This window comes from Amphiura filiformis, chromosome 18, assembly GCF_039555335.1.
Source record: "Amphiura filiformis chromosome 18, Afil_fr2py, whole genome shotgun sequence".
In the NCBI taxonomy this organism is placed as follows: Eukaryota; Metazoa; Echinodermata; class Ophiuroidea; order Amphilepidida; family Amphiuridae; genus Amphiura; species Amphiura filiformis.
The window spans coordinates 42400269-42426855 of NC_092645.1; the positions used below are offsets into that span (position 1 = coordinate 42400269).

Below are 26587 nucleotides of genomic sequence, written 5' to 3' on the forward strand. Positions count from 1 at the left end.
AGACGTTCTAGTAGCTTTTCTGGTGCAGAAAATGCATTGCAAGTTTACACTAGACTTGTCACTTCAACATTACATGTAATGTTACCCTTAATTGAAAATACCCTACATGTAGGTGGGTGCTTATTGGGGCATGGGAGCTTATTGGAACAAATTTATACGGTTTATGCAAAAATACATGCTAGTTTTTTTTTGTTTAGCCAGGGCTGAGTATCCCCATTTTGAAGGACTTTTTTTTTTTTTGCACCAATTTTCGTTCAAATTTTGGGACTTCAGGCAGAAATATGCCTGTACAGTGTCATGGGGAAAATTTTCAAGTTGATAAAAAATGTTTATGTCAGATTCAGTTTCTACACAAAATTTCACCCTAGAAAATGTTCCTTTTTAATTAGGATATCTTTCACTTAAGTTTCCACCATTCTGGCTGCCAAACGTATAGTCAAAGCTTGAATGCTGTTTTATGAATATTAATTACGGTACAAATCAATGCATCAACCAAAAACACGATGGCAATGGACTCTAGCATCGAATGCGTAACTATGTGCCAATTTGAAGATTCCACAGTTCACAAGTAACTCAGTTCAGGTCACGAAGGCGAAGCCCGAGGCGAAGCATATCAGTAATGCTAAGTGCACCTGTGTAGTCGTTCTTCTATAGCCACACCACATGCAATCTATTCAAAAATGCATACTGTGCAAAGTATTCAAAACTGCCTTATATCTGCATACAAAACCATGTACAGTTTGATGTACAATGTACTCACTACTAGCCTGTATTTATTTCATATTTTTGCTCAGGTACACCTGAGTGAATATATACATTCAGTTTAGACCTTGACCTTTGAACCTAAGTAGCTCCAAGTCAGGCTTCTTCTGCAAATGCTTTTGCTTTGTCTTCACTAGAAATATTTTATAGTATAATATTTGATAGGATAATGCCTGGTAATGGAAATGCAGACTATAAATGCTAGCTACTAAATTAACCTCACTCCCTATGACATAGTTCATAATATATATGCAGCAGTGAGATATCTAACTTGAGGTGGACATAGAATATTAGCCTCATTTCCCATGAAATTATTTATAAAACTGTGTTCTGTAGCCCATAGTGGAGGGTTTTTTTTAACCTGGGGATGATATTAATCATAGGTGTTGACAGATTGATAGTGGTCTGGAAGTTCAAGTTAGTAAATTACATACTGCTCATGAACTTATCAGATTTTGTTTGCCAGCTAGGTCAGTGTACATGCATGGCCAATACAATGTACAATACCAAATACCCATGAACTTCTTACTTAAATTTGCATTGAGAGGTAAGAAGGCTTGTTCTGACCAGGGTATGGATTTGATATAATCAGTCCAGCATTTAACAACATTATTAACAACATTGAATTTTAAGGCCAAATGTTTACCTTCTCCATTACATTGCACACAGTATTTTGATGCATTACCTGAATAGGTTTAGTTTCATTATTACCTTCAACTTTTACTTTTACTCTCTAGTTGAAAGTAAGTGGCACTAATGAGGTTTTCAGCATTTTAATAGATCCAGTTTTAAACCTTTAACTTTTACCTCATATCCCTGCTTTAACCCTCTTTCAAGTTGAAGTCCAGTGCATAATGAATATCATCAAAATGTTGTTTCCCTGTTTATTCTTCTAGATATTATATTCATACATATTCTAAGCTAACTGTATTCTAATTCAATATTTTCTAAAATAACACATTGCCTTTTGATTTATTCTAAAGACTATGGTAAGTTCTGATGTTAAAGCCACAATCTTCACAATCTGATATCTTAATCTTATGTAGGCCTACATATAAAACAATATCATTAGCCCTAATTATAAGAAACGCGACATTATTCAACACCAACGACCTACATTGCACAACCATGTGTTCCAATCATGCCTGAGCACTCCCTTTTAAAGGGGCTGTTATTATACGGTGTGCAAAAGTACATACTTTTAATACAAAATAGGCATATTCCTTTCCGATAGCCAAAACCCATGATTAGCGTTAGGGTTAGTAGGCCTACATTTTCCTTCATTGGGGCATGCTTAACTCTATAAAATCTTACAAAGAAAACCACTGCACATGTATGCATTGTCATACCCAGGGAATCGATGGCTGATGGGCCAGTGACACCACCGTAGCTACAAGTGGGTGTCTAAGGTTCAATCCCAGGTTGCCAAGTGAAAAATTTGTTCATCTTCTCCTTTTTCATTCCTCTTCTCCTTTAATTTCTGATAGCCAAAAACCATATTTAGCATTAGGGTTTATATTCATAAATATGCCAATAGTATATGATGCAAAACTATACAGCACATCGGGCCACCATGCATGTATACTATCGCAATATACCAAGAATGAAGTTGATTGGTTGTTGCGATGTTGTGTTAAATCTGCAGAGTGGATTATTAATGAAAATGTGGGTAAAATATGCAATAAAAGCTGCTGAGTAGATTTATGAAAATGTAGGCAAAATATGCAAATTAGCTTATTAATATTCATAAATATGCAAATAAAACATGACATAGAACTATAATACAGCAGATTAGACCACTATGTCCTATCACCATACCAAGTTTGAAGTTTAAGCTGCAGAGTAGATTAATGGTTTTGCTTCCGCCGGACAAGCCAAAACAAACAACCATTTGGATGATAACACAAGCTCCACATATGTGTGGAGGCCAAAAATTCTAATATGGAGTCAACAGGTTTACAGAGAGAAACTCCTATCCTATAGCTAGGCAAATCAAACAGTCCGCTGCTGCTCAGAGATAAAATCAAACATGTATGAATATAGTTAAAGGCAAAAAAAAAATGAATGGAAGACTACAAACTGTGGATGGTAACATAAATATATGAGAAGTTCTTCTTCAACCTATTTTTTTTTTTTTTTTTTTTTTTTTTTTGCTAAATATGTGAAAGTAGATTACAACAAGAGTGCTGTAACAGTTGCAAAAATACTTTTCTGTTCTCTCTGCCGAACCCCACAAGAGCTGCAATCAGACAATGTTGTACATTTTACAGGTGTTTGGCTCAGGTAAGGTGTTCATCTAAACACCTCAAATAAAGAAAGTCCGCAGTCATGTAACCCGTCCTACACCAAACCCTAATCTTGTTATGACAATTTGATTGATAAGGTCGTGTGCAGAATCTTGTTAGCTGCAATTTGGTACCAAATTTGCTACCGAAATCTCTAAATTCATAGAGATTGATAGCAGTATATGAAATTTGGTGCATTTTCAAAAGTTGCAAATTAAAAACAGACCACGCGAACCTGTAGAGGTGAATGGCAGAGCACGACCATTGACATATTGACATAGCCAGAAACAACCGCTAGGTCATATCGATCGCATCGTGCTCTAGTATTCATCAGTAAATCACTGTAGCAATCCATGCGTTTTTAAATTGACAATTGAATAAAGCGCGCATTTGGGATAGTCGACAGGGGCCCATCGTGGGCAAGCAAGGTTGACCATATTGCCACGCTAAGCCATTTCGACCGCGTGCTTCGTTTTGATTTGCAACTTTTGAAAATGCACCAAATGCCATAAACTGGTATCAACCTTTGTCACTTTTGAGTGTTTGGTAGCAAATTGGGTATCAAATTGGAGCTAACAAGATTCTGCATACGACCGTATCAATCAAATTGTCATAACAAGATCAGGTTTTTGGTGTAGGATGGGTTGTATGACTCATGGACTTTCTTTATTTGAGCAGTTTAGCTCTATGAGCAGGGCTGCAAGCGGTCCTATATTTCCTATATTTTTAAGATTTTCCTATATTTCCCTAGAAAGTTTCAAAAAGCCCTATAATGACCATATTTGGTTATTCCTTCATGTAATTACATGAAGGATCGACCGGGATGTGGCACACACAAACTCTATGGGATTGATATTTTTAGTGCATAATCTGCTTCTGTAAAGACTGTAAATTGGATTTTTACTCTATTTAGTATCTAAAAGACTCATGAACTTACAGCTAAACAATTCTACTTATTGGTTTAGTCTAGAAAATGCAAACTTTTCCATACAAAACTACCCGTTTTCATATCAAACACTGTAGGGTGTCTTCAAAATCTAAAAGTTACTGTAAAATATTAATTACACGTAATGACGCGAGTATAGTCCCACCCCGTTTTTGGGGTGAACATTTTTCAAAATTGGGGGTGGGACTATACTCAATTTCAAAAAAATTTTAAGTTTTTATTTTTTCGGTTTTGTAGTGTCCCTGGACCTAGACCTAAATGGTAGGATCATTCATGGTTGACCTAAAAAAAAAAAAAAATGTTTTGTATTTTTAATATGAAAATTGATAATTTGTATTCATGTCATAGTCTATTAATGATTTCAAAATGCATTGAATTTGAATGCATTTTGAAATTAGAATTCAAATTAGAATATCTCCATAACTATCAACCCTAAACTAGCAAAAGTATACATTTTTGGAAAGCTGGAGGCAAAAGCAATTTAAATATACACATTTCAACTCATTGTACAGGGTGACCTTGAAGTTATACAGGGTGGAATAAAAAAAAAAATCCAAATAAAAAATGGGTCACTTAATAAGGGGGTACTACACCCATGCATTTTTTTTTTTGCATTTTTTTGCATTTTGTGAAGAAATGAGAAAAGAAATTGGACAAAGTGGTATGCAAAATGAAGGGGCAAATCTTCTCGTTCAATTGGTGGCATCAGTATCAATGAAGCGTACATGCTTCTAATGATATAAGCCAAAAGGTGGAACATCACTGATGTTTTAAATTCACTTCATTTTGGAAAGCTTACTATCAACGGATTTCGTTAAAATTTTGGATATGTGTTGCTAACACATTAGGGAAATAATGTTGATATGTAAAATGGGAATAAGCGGTCCCTGATCTCTTTTATGACTTCATGAACTTGGTGCTCCACAACTATCAAAAAACGAACCAGTTAAAATGCTTCTATTTTCAATGTTGAGCTATATTTTGTATTTTGAACTTCATGCGACACTATTTCACTGAAACTTAATTAAGCCATAGGTAACAGGTTATCACATCCACACTACAGCAATGTTGAAAAAGATTGTATTTTTTGTCACCCATACCACCATATTAGGTAGTTTTCCGTAAGCTTCATTTTTGTGATTTTGGTAACTATTTTATATTTATTTGCCCAATTCATCTCAACTAGGCAATCTAAATTGTACTCACCATTTACATCCCAAGGTATTTTAGTATATCCACCTCACATATTTCCATTATATATCCAATAACAAACAAAATATCAAAATTGATGCCTCATTATGACATGTATAATATCACAGACTACCACATGTTGATGCCTGAATTTGACCTGAACCAATTGACCTATAACCTGACCTTTGATGACCTTATAGCCTTTTTTAATCTCTTTCTTCCTAACACCACATTATAGAAGATAAATACATGGTGTACTATTAAATTGTCTATGTGGAAGAGATTAGGCCTATTTAATTTATTCAGTGTTATAATCAGTGAGTACATTTCTATAGATGGTATAACAAAGGATTTAATGTATTCTATTCATGCCCCCTACTTGAACATGTTGAAAAGAATAAATTATGGACAATTTATGGTTTGTTATGAAACACGCATCTGAGTTACCAGGATACATGTAAACAAAAAATATATAGGGCTAAAATGACTTACTATACAATGGTTTAAAAGCACCTTTTTTTATTATTATTTTATTTTTTTTCTTATTTTCACATGATCCGTGCATATATTGCCTAGCTATAAATGAAAAAATATTTTTTTAGACCAATCAAACCAATACATGGGTGTAGTACGCCCTTAATGTATTGCTTATTACTAACTTGCAGTTATAAACTGAAAGTAAACAACATTGATTTGGTTAGAGGTTAGGGGAGCCTACTGACTTTGGAAGAAAAAAATCACAGCTGTTTGGTAATCTTGGAATACAGGGTGTCCCAAAATATGTTCAAATTTTTTTACAATTCAACATATTTTGAACTGAAACATTTTACCCCTAACCCATACAAAAAAGTAAGTCCATAATTAGATTCCTCATCAAATTTCCTCTCAGAAAATGTAAACTATGACTATGATAGGATAAGTAATTAAAAATGCATACTGTGCAAAGTATTCAAAACTGCCTTATATCTGCATATTTTAGATTTTGAAGACATCCGCATTGCTTACTACAGTGTTTAGTATGAAAACAGGTAGTTTTGCACATAAAAGTTTGCATTTCATAGACTAAACCAATCATAAAGAGTTCAAAATGATTAAAACAATTAGCAGAATAAATAATTTTTCACAAGAGCTCTTAACCATGTCTGTAGCCCATATGGATGCAAAGATATGATCAGTTGATTCAACGCACACACAAAAAATCTTTATTTCCCATAGACTTTGCAAATACCGCCACCGCCTCATCCGCCACCGCCTCATCCCCCACCTCGGTCATTCTGAACTCAAACAACTCTAACTCCACTCTCTTAGCTGATAAACAATTCTCCTTTGGAGGTCTGTTAGGGCACACATTTAGCTACAACATGACACCAAACACACTTCAATACCTGTTTAAGCAGAGATATAACAATTTGAAGGAGTCTCAATTTGGAAAAGCGTAACAAAACCACCATTTTTGGGTGGCGAGTTCAAAAGCAGCGTATATATAAATACTATCATCTGCCAAATATGACAACTGTAACATGATTTGCACGATTGTAGTGCATGTAAACTGAAATCTCATTGCACTATTTCATGTCCTAAACCATAATCCCCCGAAGATGTAAATAAAGTTTTAGCTCATTTTGGACTTAGTGTACATTATTCTCTTCCAATTTATTTAATATGGATTCCCCGGAAGTAAATGACTGCCCAATTTACCCTTTACTAAACGTTTGTTTTATAGTTATTGTTATATGCAGTATTTTTAACTTTTTATGGCCCCACTGAGCCCACCATATGCATATGGGTGACCCTGCCCCGCTTCACAAATTTGTTTGTCTCCTTTACTATTGTAAGGCTTGCAGTCCTGAGATTAGGTTTGTATGTAGCCAAGACACATGGCTTTCATATGGCTCAGTCAGGTCCCTTCTAACCTTAAAATTGACATCCCTAGACTAGTCAGAAAAAGGGCAAACACTGCTCGGTCACCCCTATTGCACTATTTGAAGTTGCTTTGTCCAATAAAGCCTTGAAATTATTGTATTATTCTTATTCCAGTTATATTAGCAATTCTGTAAACAATATTATCCAGATACGCAACACAAATATTCTTATGCATGTCATTTTAAGTGTCCATGTGCCATTTTCGAAAAACTAGGTGAATGTAATACAAAAGCAACCCGGTTCCAAATGCTTTTGAACTATGTTTATTCAAACAAAAGAAAGGAATTCCACTATTGCTGGAGTGTGGCTAACATGCAGTACAAGCAGATCAGGAAATAAAGTTACATTAATTATAACTGTTCCAAAATGCTAATAACACATTCATGAGTATCCACAGTCAATTGTACAAATGTATGTATTTCTTACTATCTTCTCTTTCTGTGACTCTTTTTATCCATAGAATCATTTGATGCCCTCGTTGATGCTACAAGGGAACAAGTGACAACATCCGCAGCGACACAGTCAGTCATGTTAGCATAGGGGAAACTTTCTCAATCGTCAACATCCACAGATATGCGTATAAAAATGAATGATACAAGCTGCATAAATATGATGAACAAATACATTCACTTTATCTATTTAGAAATGAAAGGCTTTTAAGACCAGCACATTTACATGGATTTGTTTCAGTGAGTGGTCATTTCATATTACCAGTGTTAGCAGAACTCATTGTAAAGCTGACAATGTGGCTATAAATTCAAGTCAAATCCCTACCTTATTAGAATGAGAAGCATGTTCTTAAAACATATGGAAACTATATTTGGCAAATAATGTGAACTATAATATAACCTTTCTTAAGATTTTGTGAATGATTAGCAGTGTTCGAAATATGCCTCAAAAAGTTACAGGCCAGCCGGGCTTGACCTTAAAAAGTTACCGGCCAGCCGGGCCGGCAACTAGATGCCAGTCAGAAAAGTTACCGGCCAGGCCAAAAAGTTACAGGCCAATGGCCTGCTGACTGGCCCTATTTCGAATGCTGATGATTAGCCAAGTCAAGTCCAGACAAGTCAAGTAATACTTTATTATACTATTCAGCAAATTACTTCAGCGGTGTCGATGTCCTTCTGCTTTGTCTGATTATCACATAAAAAAACTACAATCTTAGAAATAATTATTCGAACACTTTTAAGGGCTTATTGGAAATGGTCGCCCTCTCTACCCCTGTATAATGTTTGCATGCCCAATATGCTCATCTTCACCATATCTTCTCCCAACATTGTTTGGTGGGGAAAGGGGAAGGGTACGTATGCTGAAGATGAACATTGAGATAACACTACTATAATCCTTAGTTTCCAGTGACTCGTATAGCGTGCGCACTGTACTAAGAAGAACAGGGCATTGGCTGTTCGAACACATTTTGTCCGGGATTGTAGGTCACACGTTGCTACGCAGTTTGACTAGCGAATGAGGTGCCAATGTGATTCTAGAGTTCAGTCTTTGATCAAGTAATCTCAGGGGCGTAGCAAGAGCATCAGGGGCCTATGGAAAAGGAGCAGTACGGGCCCTTTTAACCAGGGCGGATTTAGCCTACCTTATTGGGGCCCTGGACCAGGCCAAAATTTGGAGGCCCCGAACTCACATGCCGAGGAAGGTATATGCACTAAAGTCAGTGGCCAAGTTTTGGTTTAACTAAGGGGACTAACATATTTTGTTGAATTCAATTTCAGACTATCTTGGCCCCAGATCAACATAAATTTCTGAATTTGAATGAGCACGAAGTGCGGAAAATTTTACACTTTTGCCTTATTTTGACCAAAAAAGATGCTGTTATTGGGGTTACAAGAAAGATGCATAGGGCAATTTTGGGGCCCCCCATTTTTTTTTTTGGGGGGGCAAATTGCCCTGGACCCGGGCCCATCTGGCCCAATGCTATAAAAATCCGGCCCTGCTCTCCATTATCAGCCCTTATTTAATTTTCGCTTTTGTGCTCGGGTCCCCTGAACCCTCGGGGTCCTGTCCCCCCACTTGCTACACGCCTGAGTAATCTTCATGTGTATGCCAATTGAGTTTGTCATCAAAATAAATAAATAAATTTCAGAATTTATATAGCGCTTTTTCCAGAGGATTCAAAGCGCTGTAATTTCGCTGCGTGGTGAATCATCACAATCAGATCGCATCAACTAGGCTAGTTGCAGCCGAACCTGGCGCAAACCTATCCGCACTCAGATTGTAACATCCACCCATTTTCTGCAGCTTCCCAAATTCCATTGGGTGAAGGAAGTTTTTTTTGATAACGAAACAACTAATCACCGATTTTGAAAGCAGGAGGAAACCGGAGAAAACCTGCGAGAGCAAACATGGATCGGGATAAACCAAGTGCACATGAGTCCTTGGGCGCGCCGGGCTTGAACCCGGGACCTCAGTGGTGCAAAGCGAGGGAACTACCGCTGCGCTAACTCGCCCTCCCTTAATCATAGTGCCAAGATATTTATATGAGGACACATGCTCCACATTACTACCCTTCACCACTAGGGTTTGGAGTTGTACTTGATGTCCTAAAATCAATTATCATTTCCTTAGTTTTGGAAACGTCTCAAGCTATGCAATGTTATTTTGCATATGTATACAACATGTCACATTATCCAATTCATTCCAAGGCATAGGTTTTAAACCTTTAGACACATCTGCTTCTGCTTGAGAACATATTACTGTAGCACTGAGTAATTCAATTTGATCATTTATCTTACAATTTAAAGCTACTTCATGAAAGTTGGGAATTCCCTTTACCGTGTAATCACAGTAAACAAAGTCAGGACTATTTATGTACTCGGAATCCCCTAGAATGTAAAGTGGATATTACATCATTTTGGAAATTCGCCAGGAAGTGGTGTAATATGAAAGGTTAATGTTTAAAATTAGTCTTGGGAATTTCCAGATTACATCTTAATTTAAAAGAGTGCTATAGAACGGGACATTTATTTATGTTTATGTATCAGAAGATTATCATGTTTTACTTTTATTTATTCAGATACTGTTAACTTTTCAAACAGTGTGTTTTCTTGTGCACTCTGAAGTGAATTTGAAGTGAATTTGGGTGAAAGGTGTGTTTGGCCTTGACGACTCGGTAACAATATTTGACTCACGTTGCTGTTGAATCGCACCTGCTGTCCCAAATCTACAGAGTGTATACACATTATACACACATACAGATAATACAACTTCTTTTGAATAAATTAATGTAGTTTTAGCCGACAGAAAAAGCATAATATAAAAAACATGTTGTGCATCTTCAGTGTTTTAAGGAAATCCATTCAAGCTATTTTAAGTTAAGAGCAGTCCTTCTGATTTCATGCCATTGCAACTTTTCAAATTTTTGTTAACTGCTCTGAAACATGGGAAGCATCATTACATAAAGGGTTCACAAAAAATAACTCCCCCCCCCCCTTAAAATTACAAAACATTTCTTTGCTTAACTTGACATACATTTCGTTGATTTGAAAAATTTAAAACATGTGAATAAAGGAATTATTTTCCTACCCTCCCAAAGTTCTTTTTAATAAAAATCTGTTTGTTTTGGCCAAAAATAATCACATTTTCCAAAAATGATGCTTTCAGAAAAAGTTGCACTTTTCCACATCCTATACATGTAATGTACAAAAACATTCTCGATATCAATGTTTTGATTGATTTAATGGTGTTTTTGTGTTCTTTCATTATTATGTATACGATAACCCAGTCACCCATACAATCATCTTGCAATTTAAAACAATGATTTATTGACATGTATGGGGTATTTCTAGAAGCTTTTGAGCCGGTGTGTCAAAAATTGTAAAATCAATTACAAAACATTTCTTAGCATAACTTGACATTCATTTTGTTGATTTGAAAAATGTATAAATCTGTGAATAAAGCAATCTTTTTGCTACCCTACTAAAGTTATCCCTTCTCAAATTCCTTTTTTTTTTGGTAAAAATAATCACATTTTTCAAAAATAATGCTTTAAAAAATTGCACTTTTCAACATCCCATACATGTAATGTACAAAACTTTCTCGATTTCAATGTTTAATTGTTTTGATTTCCTTTACCTTTCTGTCTCTGATCCCTTAATCACCCATGTACCCATTGTTTAGTGCAAAGTAATGATTCGTTGAAGCTAATTTTGACATAAATGAGGATGTTGAAAAGTGCAACTTTTTCTAAAAGCATCATTTTTGGAAAATGTGATTATTTTTGGCCAAAACAAAAATAAAAAAAAAAAAAAAAACATTGGGAGGGTAGAAAAACGATTCCTTTATTCACAGGTTTTTAAATTTTTCAAATCAACGAAATACATGCCAAGTTATGCAAATAAGTGTTTTTTAATTTTAGGGGAGTTATTTTTTGTGAACCCTTTATTTAACACTGAATAGGCCCCACATGCCACAATTACCATGATTACATAATCGGTTGAAAAAACATTTATGAGGGAAACTGTTAAAAGTTGTGTTACCTGTATGTACAAGGGCACTTCGTGAATACACATAATCTTGGGCCATGTAAAATCACGGACGTCACTTCATTACCAAATACAAGGGGAAACAAAGTATTATTGTGATTTTTGTCACATTGTGTCGATCAACAGTGATTTGAGAAATAAAAGTTATTAAAACATAATGTTATTTGTGAAGTGTTTACTTGTGTGATTCAATGAGTAACATTACAGCAGAGCATACAAGCTACCAGTTCCTGGTTATTTGAATACTGTTCTACTTGTCAGTGCTTTGAAAGAAATGAATAATATAGCTGGCTTAAATCTTTCAAGTGGAAAAATGCACAAGGAACATAATTTGTGAGAAGTGCAACTATGGATTAGCTCACAGATTTATTTGGTGTTTGTTTAGGCTAAAAACGGCAAATTCATTTTTTAAACTTTTGCTTACACAAACGAATATATAAGACCCCATTTTTGCCAAAACCATGCAAAATTACATACTTTTCCAAAAGTGTGTGCTTTTGCTTATACAACTTAGTATATACTATATTAATAAACATATATAAGACCTAATGTCTTACAGTACATTATGCTTTCGGTGGTGGTTTATGCACCGCTTTTTACCCCCATTTTTGCCAAAACCACATACTTTTGCAGAATATGTCATTTTGCATGATTATGCAAAATTACATACTTTTCCAAAATTGTGTGCTTTTGCTTATGCAACTAAGTATATACTATATTAATAAACGTACAAGACCTAATGTCTTAGTACATTGTATTTCTGGCGGTTGTTTATGCCACCTCCCCCCAAAAAAAACAACAACTACATACTTTTTCAAAATATGTCATTTTGCAGGGTCATAATGGTTATACAAAATTACATACTTTTCCAAAAAGTGTGTGCATTTGCTTATGCAACTTAGTATATTCTATATTATTGAATGTATATAAGACCTAATGTCATATAGAACATTATACTTCTGGTGGTGGTTTATGCCCCCCCCGTTTTTGCCAAAACCACATACCTTTGCAAAATATGTCATTTTGCGTGGTTATACAAAATTACATACTTTTCCAAAAGTGAAAAGTGTGTGCTTTTGCTTATGCAACTTAATATATACCCCCATTTTTGCCAAAAACACATGGGCTACTTTTGCAAAATATGTCATTTTGCATGGTTATACAAAATTACATACTTTTCCAACAGTGTGTGCTTTTGCTAATGCAACTTAGTATATACTATATTAATAATAATAATAATAAACGTATTATAAGACCTTTCTTACACATTATATTTCTGTTGGGGTTTATACACCGATTTTACCCCCCGTTTTTTGCCCAAACCATGTACTTTTTGTAAAATATGTCATTTTGCATGAATATGCAAAATTACATACTTTTAAAGTGTGCTATCTGCATATATTATATGCAACTTAGAATATAATATATTAATAAATGTATAATAAGACCTATATGTCTTATAGTACATTACATTTCCGGTGGCTGTTTATGCAGCACTTTTACCCCTAATTATGCCAAAACTTAATATACCGTACTAAATTGCAAGATATGTCATTTTGCATGATTAGGTTTATGTAAATTTAACATATTTTTCCAAAAGTGTGCTTTGCATATGCAACTTGGTATAAAGGCCTACTTTATTAATAAACGTATCTTTGGCCTATAATAGTACATCATCGTGGTTTATGCACCCCCAACGTTTTTTTTTTTTTATTTTTTTACCCGTAGTCTTTCACACAGCGTGCCAAATCTAATTAGTAAAATTGGAATGAGAAAAGTATTACATGTGTAGCCAAATCTCAGTTCGGGAAGGGATATAAGCGAGAGATGAGACTGTTTTGAATCGTTTCAAACACCAAATTGCCTGGAATACCTCCAGCTACCTGCAAAAAGCTCCGTGAAATGAATGGTAACGGCGCATTATTAAGTGGTGTGCTCCCGCTTTGGTAGTATGCGCCCTGATTCCCTATAGCCAGCCCGTGTGCTTTCTATACAAAACATCTATTTTGTATACGTACTGTAAAGTACGGTAAAGTATGATGTTTTGCATATGCAAAACTACATGTTTTTCGTAAGTATGTGTTTTTGCATATGCAAAAGTACATACTTTTATAAAGTATGTAGTTTTGCATATGCAAAACATCATATTTTGCGTAAGTATCTGCTTTTGCACGCAGCACCGGTTAGATCTAGATAGCCTGTGAGTGGTTTAGTCGAGGCTTATTCAGTGATCCCAACGAAAGTGTAAAAAAAAATTGTGTATAGGCCTAGTGTATTTTTTGAAATGAATAATTGGCAAAAAACCGAGGAAAACAGCTGCAGTATTGACAAAGTTGAAGCCGCATTCGATAATACATGTTGCTAGTGGTGCCACAAAAAATGTTTTTCTATCCCCCCAGTTTGCCCTTTTTGCGGCAATTTGGGGCAAAATTTGTTGAGTTTGCACCCCTGAAATTCACTTTGCCCCCCCCGAAAATGTTCCTGGTGCCGCCACTGGCTAAGGGGCATTTCGTGATCCACAGCCTCATCCCCTACTTCTCTCAAAATATGTTAAGATTTTTATGCCACTGGAAAACTCTGGCTACATAATGTTCATGCAGTACAAAACATTTCGTACAGATTGATTTGTGTAGCAAAAATATCGTCAAATTTGAATTACGTTCTGGTATACCAACTACCGGCCAATGGTGACATCCCGCTATCTCTAAGGTCCGCTATCTCTAAGGTTCGCTATCTCTAAGGTTCGCTATCACTAACGTGTAAAGTCTATGGAGATCAGAATCCCGCTATCTCTAATAGAGAAAAAGGTTCGCTATACCTAAAAAAGGTCCGCTACTTCTAAGGTTCGATATCACTAATTTAGAATAAGGTTCGCTAGTTCTAAGGTTCGATATCACTAATTTAAAATAAGGTTCGCTATCACTAATTTAAAATAAGGTTCGCTATCACTAATTTTGAATAAGGTCCGTTATCACTAATTTATTGAAGGTTCGCTATCTCTAAGGTTCGTTATCACTAATTCCAATAAAGGTCCGCTATACCTAAGGTTCGCTATCACTAATTTTGTTTAATGTTCGCTATCCCTAATTAATTAAGGTTCGCTATCTCTAAGGTTCGTTATCACTAATTTCGATTAAGGTTCGCTATACCTAAGGTTCGTTATCACTAATCTTAAATAAGGTCCACTATCTCTAATTTTAAATAAGGTCCGCTATCTCTAATTTCAAATAAGGTCCGCTATCTCTAATTTTAGATAAGGACCGCTATAGCGAACCTTATTTGAAATTAGAGATAGCGAACCTTATTTAAAATTAGAGATAGCGAACCTTATTTAAAATTAGAGATAGCGAACCTTATTTGAAATTAGTGATAGCGAACCTTAGAGATAGCGAACCTTAGAGATAGCGGACCTTATTTTAAATTAGTGATAGCGAACCTTAGAGATAGCGAACCTTCAATAAATTAGTGATAGCGGACCTTATTTAAAATTAGAGATAGCGAACCTTATTTAAAATTAGTGATATCGAACCTTAGAAATACCGAACCTTTTTCAAAATTAGTGATATCGAACCTTAGGTAGGCCTATAGCGGACCTTTTTCGTAATTAGTGATAACGAACCTTAGAGATAGCGAACCTTAGAGATAGCGAACCGTAACCCCGGCCAATTAGCCTTCTCTCGCACACATAAACTCTTTACCAAAGTGATCACAAACAGATTGACCACTCAACTGGACGAAAATCAACCTGCAGAACAAGCTGGATTCAGGAGCAATTTCTCCACAATTGACCACTTACAGGCAGTGAATCAACTTGTTGAAAAGTCTAGGGAATACCAGCTGCCCTTATGCCTTGCTTTTGTGGATTATGAAAAAGCTTTTGATTCGGTGGAAACAAATGCAGTCATCCAAGCACTCAAAAACCAAGGCATAAACACAATCTACATAAAGACCATACAGGAAATATATACCAATGCCACAGCTACATTAACACTTCATATAAGGACAGTGAACAAATTTTCATCAGAAGGGGAGTTCGTCAGGGAGATACCATGTCACCCAAGCTGTTTGTGGCAACCCTAGAAGAAATCTTCAAAAGATTGAACTGGGCTGATAAAGGCATCAATGTAAATGGAAAATATTAAACCATCTAAGGTTTGCAGATGACATTGTAATCATATCTGGAGATGCAGCCGAGTTGGAAGAAATGTTAATTGATTTGAGCAATGAGAGTAGGAAAGTGGGGCTAAAAATGAACATGTCAAAAACAAAGGTCATGTTCAACATGTATGCAGATAATAAGGAAATCGAAATTTGGATTTATCTGAATGAGCATGGCAAAACGGGACATGTTATCTGAAAATTCATTTTCTCTACAAAGTAGAGAAATTATCCATAACATGAAAACGGGAAATGTCAAGCTAAGCAGCAAAAAAAAAAAAAAAGAAGAAGCTAAAAGGGAAATGTAAGAAAGGACAGATTTAGAAAGTAACGGGAAAGGGATTGAATAAAAAAACACCATTGCAATCTTAGCAGCAAATTTCTTTTTTTAAATGGAACAAAATTGGCCCATGTAGAAGAAACTAAAAAGAAAGAAAGAATTGCTAAAATAGAAACGTAGGCCTAAGGAGGGTCAGACTCGTACTCAGATAAATAAAATTCGCCTTTTCAATGATTCTACCTGTTCAGTAATTCCTCCTGTTTTAGTGAACGTTCCCATTCACTCATCTAGCGCATCTGTTTTTAAATTTCTCGTGAGCTTGAGACAAACCTTTTTTTTTTGGCCTTATGGTGTTATCAAAATTGCTTGAAATGGCAAACCCTTTGTATGTAGATGTTCATTTTTGGACCCTCATCCTGCAGGCTGCATATAGGCCTACACTTCAAAGTTGAGGAACTGCATTTATCATTTATATTTAAAGCAATTTCATTTGAGACCAAGGAAAAGTCATATAATAATTTATTTTATTAAAGTAAATGATTTCATTTTACTCATGATATGATGTGTTTTACCCTTTAATGATCCATTTCTGATGCAATGAAAAGCTGCTCTGTTAATTTATACAAACTTGAACTCCAACAGCGAATAATAAAGCATTTTATTTTATTTATATCACTAAACATTTTAGGCATATGCATCGTTTTGTGATCAACACTATTAAAGGAGGATTTCGTGATCCTAGCATCCTCTTTTTATGACATTTTTCAGTACATATCCACGAAAAAAACCTATTCCCAAAATTTCAGTTGATTCCGATTTTGCGTTCGCGAGTTATGCATGATTATGTGTATTACACTGCTCCATAGACAATGCGTTGTAATTTTGTTCTGGTGCACCAGAACGAAATTCAAATTTCACGATATCTTTGCAAAACGAATTAATCTGCAAGAAATATTTTGTACATAAACATTATGTAGCCAGAGGTTTCCAGTGATATAAAAATCTCAACTTTTTTGATAAAAGTGGGGGATGAGGCTGTAGATCACGAAATGCCCCTTTAATACACAATCTACATTAAAACAATGTCTATTATTGTAAGGGAGAGGAAGCCAATATTTTTGAGGAAATTAGTCAAACATTACACGTGATTTGATATATGCTTTAACAATATATTTTCAATAGTAGCTAAAGCTAGCGTATTTGCATAATAATGTGCAGGATATGCTCTGGTGAGCAAGGAGTGTATTGGGCGAATACATCCATGGGATGATTCGATCACTGACTAAGTTTGATAGCCAAAGACACGGGCGTGCAACTTTACAACCTATTTGAAAATAATCAGACGATTATTTGTAGAGATCCGATAAATGAGGCAAGTAATACTTCTTGTTGAGTAGAACCAATTGAACCTTCTGAACCTTCTGAAGTTGTAGTCAGCAGGGCGAAAACCGCAAATCGCTAACTATTTGGTGACCTGCAAGCTAGAGGTTTTTCTTGAATATGTCTAAAGATGGGGCTGATATAGTGGTTTGAGTGAGGGAATTCCATGCCCTTCCAGTTCTTGGGAAAAATGAGTTTTTATAGACGTCCTTCTTGATGAATGGAATTTCAACATGTAGGTGGTGGTTTCTTCTCAAACCCGCAGCAGAAGAAGTTTGAATATAGGCTTCTTTGTTGATTCCTACCAACTCATTTTGGATTTTGTAAAACATAGCTAAACGATTTCTCTCCTTCTGACAGCTAGAGTGTCCCATCCGAGATCTTCCAGCATTTGAGTGACACTACTTTCTCTTTGGTAATCCCTGTGCAAAATCTTGCAGCTTTTCTCTGCACACTTTCAATCTTCTTTATGAGTCCCGCCCTGTATGGGTCCCATGCACCCGCAGCATACTCTAAGACTGGACGCACTAACGTTAGATATGCAGTAGACTTCACTTCCCCTGGACAAAACCACAAGTTTCTCCTCAGGAAACCCAGAGTCCGGTTTGCTTTGTTAACTGTGTTTGTAACATGTTCTCCCCAATTCAGCTTGTTATCCAGCTGCACCCCTAAGTAAGGATTTGAGTTTGGCTGCTGTAAAACTTGCCCGCAGAAAATATAGTCTCTGTGTGGAGGGTTTCTCTTCAAGGAAATTTCCATGACCGTGCATTTGGAAGGGTTAAAGCTCATCTTCCAGGTCTCCTGCCATGTTTCAAGAGATTTTAGATCAGCTTGTAGAGAGTCCATGTCCCCTTCATTTGACACTGTAGAGTACACCAGGCAGTCGTCTGCGAAGAGTCTTACTTGGTTGCTCAACATGTCCGGGAGGTCGTTTATATAGGTTAAAAACAACAACGGCCCCAACACCGTCCCCTGTGGTACTCCAGAAAGGACCTCTTTGGGTGATGAAAAATTGCCCTCACATGCAACTCTCTGGGTCCTATTTGATAGGAAACTTCTGATCCATTGATGAAGGTTGTTTCTAATCCCGTAATGATGAAGCTTATTCAGAAGGCGTTCATGAGGAACCTTATCAAAGGCTTTGGAGAAGTCTAGAACTGCCATGTGCACTGAATCCCCTTGTTCCAAAGCTCTTGCAATATCATCAACAGTTAAAATGAGTTGAGTTTCAGTGGAGCGCTTAGATCTGAAGCCATGTTGTGAATCAACCAAAATATTATGCTGCTCCAAGTGATCCATAACATGTGAATGTATAATGTGCTCCAGAATCTTGCAGCTGACGCTTGTTAACGAAACGGGTCTATAATTTTCAGGCACGGCTTTGTCCCCCTTTTAAAGATGCCACAAATGTTTGCCTCCCTCCATTGATGGGGAGAGTCCCTTGATCAACAGAAGCTTGGAACAAGTCTGTAAATATCGGCGCAAGTTTCTCAGCAAACATTTTGAGAAACCATGGCGGTATCTCATCAGGTCCTGCTGCTTTATTCGGAGACAGTTCTTGGAGTTGCTTTAAAACCCCCTTTTCATGAATAATTAAATCTGGAATGTCTTGAATACTGCTACTGCCAAGTGTAGGAATCGCTTCCTTGTCTTCCCTTGTAAAGACACTAGCAAATTGTGCGTTCAATGCCTCTGCTTTTTCCTTCCCATCGCTAATGATATTATTGTTAACTTTGAGATCTGCGACACCGCTTTCACTTTTACCCAGTCTTTTCATGTATGACCAAAACTGCTTGGTGTTCTCTTTCATTGCAGTGGTAAGATTATTTGCAACAAACTCACGCTCGGATTCATTGAGAGATTTCTTAAGTTCTTTCTGGCAAGACAAAAATTTTTTCCAGTCATCACTACTTTGCGACTTTTTCGCCTTGTTAAAAGCCCTCTGCTTCCTGCGTCTGAGTCTGTGGTGTGATCTCTTAAACCATGGCAAACTGTTTGGTTTAGCAGCTGTCTTTTGAGGAATATGCTTATTCATGACTGTCTTTATTTCACTTTCAAGATTGTCCCACTTTTCTTGCACAGAGACATTTCCCATGCTAAAATACTTGTCCTTGAAGGTACTCAACTCCTCATTAATCAAATCTTCATTTGCCTTCCGCCTGACGAAGTACTTCCGTCTTGGTTGTCTCTTCCATTTTGCTCTCAAATCTATGTCGGTGATTACCATGTAATGATCACTGAGTCCTGGATCAACTTTGACATCTCTCACAAGACTTGAATTATTAGTGAATACAAGATCCAAGATACTGTCTTTTCTTGTAGGTTCCAACACATGCTGGTTTAAACCAAAACCTGTTGTAGTCTCAAGAAGCAGCTCTGCTGTGGATTTAGATGCGGGGTGATCGCGGATGACTGTGCTATTTTTCCAGTCAATATTTGCTTGATTGAAGTCGCCTGCCAGGATAATGTTATAGCCCTTGCCTTTCTTTTCAATTTTGTCAAGAGAAACCTCAAGATCGGTGACAAATTTTACATTGTCATGTTTATGTTTATAACCGGTGCCAATCAGTAGCGAGTGGCGCCCCTGGAGTTCAAGTTGGTTCCACATGAGTTCATTTTCTGTTTCAAATTCTTCCCGCCTTGTCATGATGAGATCCTTCTTGCACGCAAGTAGAACTCCACCATGGATCCCCTCTTGCCTATCCTTCCTAAACACATCATACGAGTCCGGGAGGATTTCAGAATTTTAATGTTCGGCGAAAGCCAAGTTTCGGTGCCTTGAATGATATCAGGTTTATATTGTTCAATAAGCACTTTGATATCGGCCGATTTGTTACCAATACTCTGGAAGTTCAGTAACATAATACGTATTGATTCCCTGCTACTCTTCTTTGTTTTTGCTTTATTAGAAGAAACTTTTTTAGCTGCTTTTTTACCGGGGGTACTGCGATCAGGAATCTGACAGTGGTCGTCAGATACGTCAGAGAAGGTTGAATTTCCATCGTCATTGTCACTCAAACTGGAAAATTGGTTGCTGGTACTGCAATCCAAAAATGAATTGAATAGGGAGTCTGAAAAATTCATTATGTCACACATTGGGCATATCCAGGTGCAATTTTTCCTTCGAATTGTAAATAAGTTTCATTATCAACTCCACCACATTGCGCATGGATCCACTTTTCACAGTTGTCACACTCCAGTCCCTGTTGGTATTTTGTCACCAGATTATCACACATACCACAAGGCTCAGGTTTACAAAGTGGGCAAAACCATTCCTGGTTCTGTTTGAATGTTTTGTATTCTTTCGAGGAAATATTGGTACAATTTGCATGGTATAAATCGTCACACTCAACACATTGCACTTTTCTGCGATTTTTCATTATTGGAACTTTACAGCTCTCACACTTGACTGGACCAGGGTTTAGATTGATATCACCTGATAACAATAAGATCATGCAGATGCCAATATGTCTGTTTGGACGAAGCTGGATATTGATATATCTTGGTCTAGACAACAATTTATATGTAGTAATATACAAAGTTGAACCTGCTGTACAATCCACTCTAGCTATTGTCTGAGAAAAACCTCCATCCCACGAATTTAACTTGTCTAATGAATGATTTACTTCTGTTTCAGATGTACGCCCGTTCACACATGTCACACAATGTTTCACAAATAAGTAGACTAATACTATGTTCACAACACCACTGATATTCATGATGAGTTTTGCTGGAAAATACACACACTTAAACTGGAAAAATATGATTTATCTCCTGCTACTTCTGCTAACGTTTTATGCTGCTGCTGCTGCCAAAAAATTCACAATTGCACAATGTAAACGAAAGATGTATAGTTGACACAAAATGAAATGTTTTGCTGCAAAGATTTGTTCTCCTCTTCAAGTTCAACATACAATGATATGAAAAAATATGAAATGTCTACTTCCCTTTATCTCGAGGTCTGTGAAGTTCATTTGCTTGATTTCTGCTCCAAGTTCTGCTCCTGCGCCACACCCTATTTGGTCGGATTCAAAATGGCCGCCGCTTTCCCGCCAAAACCAAAGATGACACAAATCACAAATATTGCACCAATATCACAATGACCCATACACCAGATGATGAAGAAACTACGCTATATTTCAGATGATACACGATTACAAGATGGATGATGATAAATAACATGTATTGCACAAAGATGATCAACCGATGCGATGTCCTCTGCTCTGCTTCTGTACTGTATATGTACTGCCACGCCTACCAATTGCACTCCAAATCCTATTCTGCTGGGCTAAAATTTTACTGAAGAAACCACTGCTGCTTGTAGCCATAAAATACATCCAAAAAGTTCACAAATTTCACATATAACACTGCCACTAGTTGATAAAAATAACTTAAAGATGGTTGAAGACACGATGAAAAGATTGCACGTTCCGTTGCTGTGTTGCACTTGAAGATCCTTGCTTGTTGGTTGATAATGTAAACTCCGCCGAATTCCTCTCTCTGCTTCCCGGTGACTCGTTGGTCTTCACACTCGAAGTTAAAAATACATCAAAGTTCTCAACATAAATTCACAGTTACTCCACAAAGTTCACTATATTAAACATCCAATGATAAAAGCCAGTTAGGCAATGAAGACATCCAAAAATTTTGAAAAATATATGCAAAAAGTTGATTAAAAAAGAGAGAGCTCCGGAGCTCCAAAAAAACACGTCTAGCTTGCACGAAGTCACCGATAAATCGAGGGAAGGTTGTATGAATAGGTTGTATGAGGGAAGGTTGTATGAATAGGAGGCCCCATGACACAAGGGAAAAAGCGGTAAAACGGGCAAAATCGCTCAAAAACGCTAAGTTCGCCAAAATTTCCCACAATTTCTGTTAAGTAAGCTTATAATGTGAAAAAAGAGGAGAGATTCTGCAAATAATGCGCAAATAATGTGAAATAATGTGCGATTTACCGCTTTTTCCCTTGTGACATGGGGGCTTCTTACTTGCAGATGATTTTACTGCAGAACTCAAACAGGTGATTAAACCATTGGGCTATTCCAGTTAAAATCCATACACCCCTATGGAAGACATGCCCTTAATCTTCCACACAGGGAGTGTGAATTTCAAATGAAGTTACCTGGATAGGCGATTCCATTTGATATCTACACCCCTGTGTGCGCGATTGAGGTCATGACCTCCATCTAGGGGGTGTATGCATGTCAAATGGAATAGCCCATTGGCTGCAAGAGTGTGGCAGTCAAATTTCACTCTATCAGCTACACATTGAGTTTGTACAGTACACAGCCTGTGGAGCAAAATATCGATTTCAATTTTTTGGCTTTTTTTTTTTTTTTTTTTTTTATCTCGAAAGCCCTAAGTAATATGCGTTCTCGTTAAAACTTTGATCCGGAACCAATTCTAATTTTTTGACGCCAGAGGAAAAAAACAAAAAGAAAAACAAAAAAATGCATTTGAAGTTTTAATTTTACATGGAACCCTATGCAAAATATACAAGTTGGAGTCCAAATTGAGCTATATGCTACACATTGGCTGCCTTGAGATTCCAGTGGTTAAAAATATGAGTGATTTTGAACGTTTCAAATTTTCAGCCCACCCCCCCCACCTACCCCCCTGCAGATTTTTTTTTTTTTTTTTAAAGGCGAGTGATTTCAAATGTAAAATCATGATCTGGAACGGACTTAAATATTGAAATCCTTCAAATCCTACAAAAGAAGAAATGTTGGGCTATTCCATTTGAATTCCATACTCCCCACCCGGCAAGGCATCTTCCACACAGGAGTGTGAATATCAAATGGAGTTGCCTGAATGGGTGACCATATTTGATATCTACACTCCTCTGTGCAAGATTGACGTCATGACCTCCATCTAGAGGGTGTAAGGATTTTAACTGGAACAGCCCATTAAGCATTTGCTGCATTTCACACATCGGACATACAAGGTAGGCTGGTAAATCACTGAGTGTAAGCACATTGTGTACTTTGGAACCTGTGGAGCAAATTTGATTTAAATTTCCCGCCTCTTTCGAAAGCCCTAAGTAATATGCGCGTTCTCGTTGCGAAACTTTGATCCGAATCAATTCTAATTTTTTTTGACGCCGAGGCCCCATGACACAAGGGAAAAAGCGGTAAAACGGGCAAAATCGCTCAAAAACGCTAAGTTCGCCAAAATTTCCCACAATTTCTGTTAAGTAAGCTTATAATGTGAAAAAAGAGGAGAGATTCTGCAAATAATGCGCAAATAATGTGAAATAATGTGCGATTTACCGCTTTTTCCCTTGTGACATGGGGGCTAATAGGTAACGAGTAGACAATGTATCGGTATTTTTATTATGTTCGTAATTACAATGCGCGCTTTTCTGATATTAAGCCATGATCGCTGGTTTTTTAACGCGGATCGGAGGAAGCGGTTTCAGTCCGTTCCAGTAGCGCGAATCGCTTTTGGAGATCGATAAACGTAGATTCTACTTGCATAGCTGTGACTTCATCTTAGATTGCGGATGATCGGGCAGCGTTAAATGAAGAGAAGAGGAGAATAAAGTTGTGGAAAAGGATAAGCATAAATCATGATATGGTATGGTAAGGCAGTCGGCCATGCGGTAAGTGCAGAACTTTCCTGTATCCATACCCTGATCCGTTCAACGCCGGCTCGTGTCTGGCACTCAAAGCTTGGTGCTCCCCAAAATATGTGTATTTATGTTGTTTGTATTTCAGGTAGGCCTATGCAAAAAGGTAGATGATGGCGGGATTGAAAATGCTTTATTCGCGGTTGAGCTTGCGAATTAGCTAATAATTGACAAGGAAACTGGTCAAGTAAGCAATTGTTCAAGTTTCCTCTTTGCACGAATCCATCCATATCATGCACAAGATAATTTGTAGAGGAGATACATATCTAAATATCAAAATTTAAAATGGTAAAGTTTCTGGGGCACCCTGTGCTTATAAATATTCATAATAAACACTAACTTTAACCCTAACCCAATGGGCTTCTGAATTTTAAAAATGTCAAATTTCAAAATTAGCCAATGGACGAGAATTTGTAGCCAACTGATCTGCGGTGCGGGGCTGCGGAGTGCGGTGCGGTACCTAAAACAATTTCTCATCTGATTAACCCCATACGCGCGAAGCGCGGGTGTCCCGCTAGTTTTTATATTCTTTTTTCGTGGATATCTACTGAAAAATGTCATAAAAATAGGATGCTACACGAAATCCTCCTTTAAGTTACAAAATCCTTATGAAAATTGCCGAAAAACGGCTTCCGTTTCCCCCGGCATCCGGCTCGTACGCTTGTTCATTCTCTGCATGGCTATTTCTGTTATGAACTTACGCCCCTCTGAAATCAAGCGCATGAAAAACCAAGCAACGGTAACCTTAAAAGTTAAAGCCCCATTCAGTGATCCCAGCGAAAGTGTAAAAAATTAAAATTGTTTATAAATTGCTCAAAAGTGAAGGATATCATTCCAATTGTCATTTGGTATTTTTGAAATTTTGGGGATCTGAAAAGGGGGGGGGGGGGCGAAAATTTTTTGCGATGAAAGTTTTGTGAACGGTCCCTAAATTACAGATTCATGTAAAATTACTTGTTGGTCTGAACCCTGGAATTATGGAAACTTTTGGGCCTCGTTCTGCTAAATTGTTGGTGTAGGCCTAAAGTATATAAAAGTATAGGCTTACATAATCTAGAATGGCAAGGACTTGATAAGTTCATCTGTGAGGTCAAATTTGGGCCAAATGCTCATTTTTGGCCCAAAATCCAAAAAAACGGTTTTTTGGCCCACTTTTTTTTTCGTGCAACGAAAAAAAATTCTTGGGCCAAAATGTTTTTTTTTTTATTAATTTTTAAAAACTAGATAAAAATATCTAGGAGCCGTTTTTTTACATGAATCTGTGTTTTTTTACATGAATCTGTGATTTAGGGACCGTTCACAAAACTACAAAACTTTCAAGTAAAAAAAAAATATTTGAAAACCTCCAAAAATTGGTGAGGGCGGAGACGTTATACATGTTATTTGTTTTACTTGGCCTGTGTAGTGCATAGTGTGTGTGTATTTAAATCGGCCGTATTTTAGTGCGACGTTCATTTAGTGCTGTGCACCCTGACGAGCGGCGCACGGACTACAAGCTTCGTTTAGCATTTAAATTGACTGCAACGGCGCAACCAACGCTTTGCCTTGAGAAATTAAGATATTTATCATGACGATTGTGTTATTAAAACATAGAATTTAAACGGTAAGTATGAATTTCTGTGTTAATTAAACTGTCTTTATTTATTTGGATAGCGTTTTAGTAAGAGTTATGTGTTTTTTGTGCCTGTACAATTAAGCCAAACTTGGCATGCAATGCACATATTCTGTAGTTGAGTCGAGAACTCAACAACAACAACAGTGAACAACAACCAGACGTGGTCTAATTCTGCATAAAACCGGGCAGCCTTATTTCTATAGATCTGCTGCGCATTCAAATTGCATTGTTTTGCATCGTAATTTCATTTTTGTGCATGCTAATTATGTTTACACAACATGAACTCACGTGTTTTCAAGCAAATTCGCCGATAATAGGTGATCAAAAGCGATCGGAATGTTACACAAGTACAGATCGCATTCAGCTTACTTCATATGAGATGATCTTTGGAAAAATACGGCATAATTTGCGGGATAATTTGTCATGGTGCTTGCGAAATGCCATGCAGTAAAATACTAAAACGTTGCGGCAATTCATGATTGACAACTAAAAATCAGCGTGTCATTCGTATCTTGCGCTGTCAATTTCTTATCCACTCACTAGACTCCTCACAAATGCTTTGTGTTGATTACGTAATGTGTGGAGGCAAATTGCAATAAGTACAATGAAATAATGAGTACGTAGGGCGGGCTCCGGAGCGGGTTTCTTCTTCGTCTTACATGTACGTAACAGTTAACAACAACGCTCTCTGCACTGCCACTGGTTTTTTTTAGTATGTATGCTGGGGGGTGTGTGTGTGTGACAATGTAGTACATGAGTACTAGACTCGCTTGCCAGTCAAATGTACGCCGTTCCTACAATGTATGTACAAATGTACATGTACACAGAGACTGGCTTATGCCATTTTGTGTGTCAATGGGATTTAACGTTTTGCGCAGTTCAAACATTTCAACAAATTTCTTTGCAATTATATAGTGATATGA

General features: G+C 36.9%; 2 protein-coding genes and 1 long non-coding RNA gene across 3 annotated transcripts in view; 2 read left to right on the top strand and 1 right to left on the bottom strand.

Annotated features, from left to right (window-relative positions):
* Positions 1-2928: 2928 nt before the first annotated feature.
* LOC140138687 (uncharacterized) lies at positions 2929-8209 on the top strand. Its single transcript, XR_011857044.1, has 2 exons — positions 2929-3045; positions 7568-8209. It is a non-coding gene; the product is annotated as an uncharacterized lncRNA (long non-coding RNA).
* A 10581-nt stretch (positions 8210-18790) lies between these two features.
* On the bottom strand, positions 18791-20068 carry LOC140139169 (uncharacterized). The gene has a single exon (XM_072160949.1). The coding sequence runs from the start codon at positions 20066-20068 to the stop codon at positions 18791-18793; it is 1278 nt and encodes a 425-aa protein (XP_072017050.1).
* A 5532-nt stretch (positions 20069-25600) lies between these two features.
* The window catches only part of LOC140139479 (TNF receptor-associated factor 2-like), a 37523-nt gene continuing 36536 nt past the window's right edge, over positions 25601-26587 (top strand). The window contains exon 1 of the mRNA XM_072161216.1: positions 25601-25652. The gene's annotated coding sequence lies outside the window, so the exon portion shown is untranslated. The remainder of the gene's footprint in view (positions 25653-26587) is intronic.

What these genes read in the sequence shown, in the direction of transcription:
- LOC140139169 (XM_072160949.1), bottom strand. Translation starts at nt 20,068, where the DNA reads ATGACAAGGCGGGAAGAATTTGAAACAGAAAATGAACTCATGTGGAAC.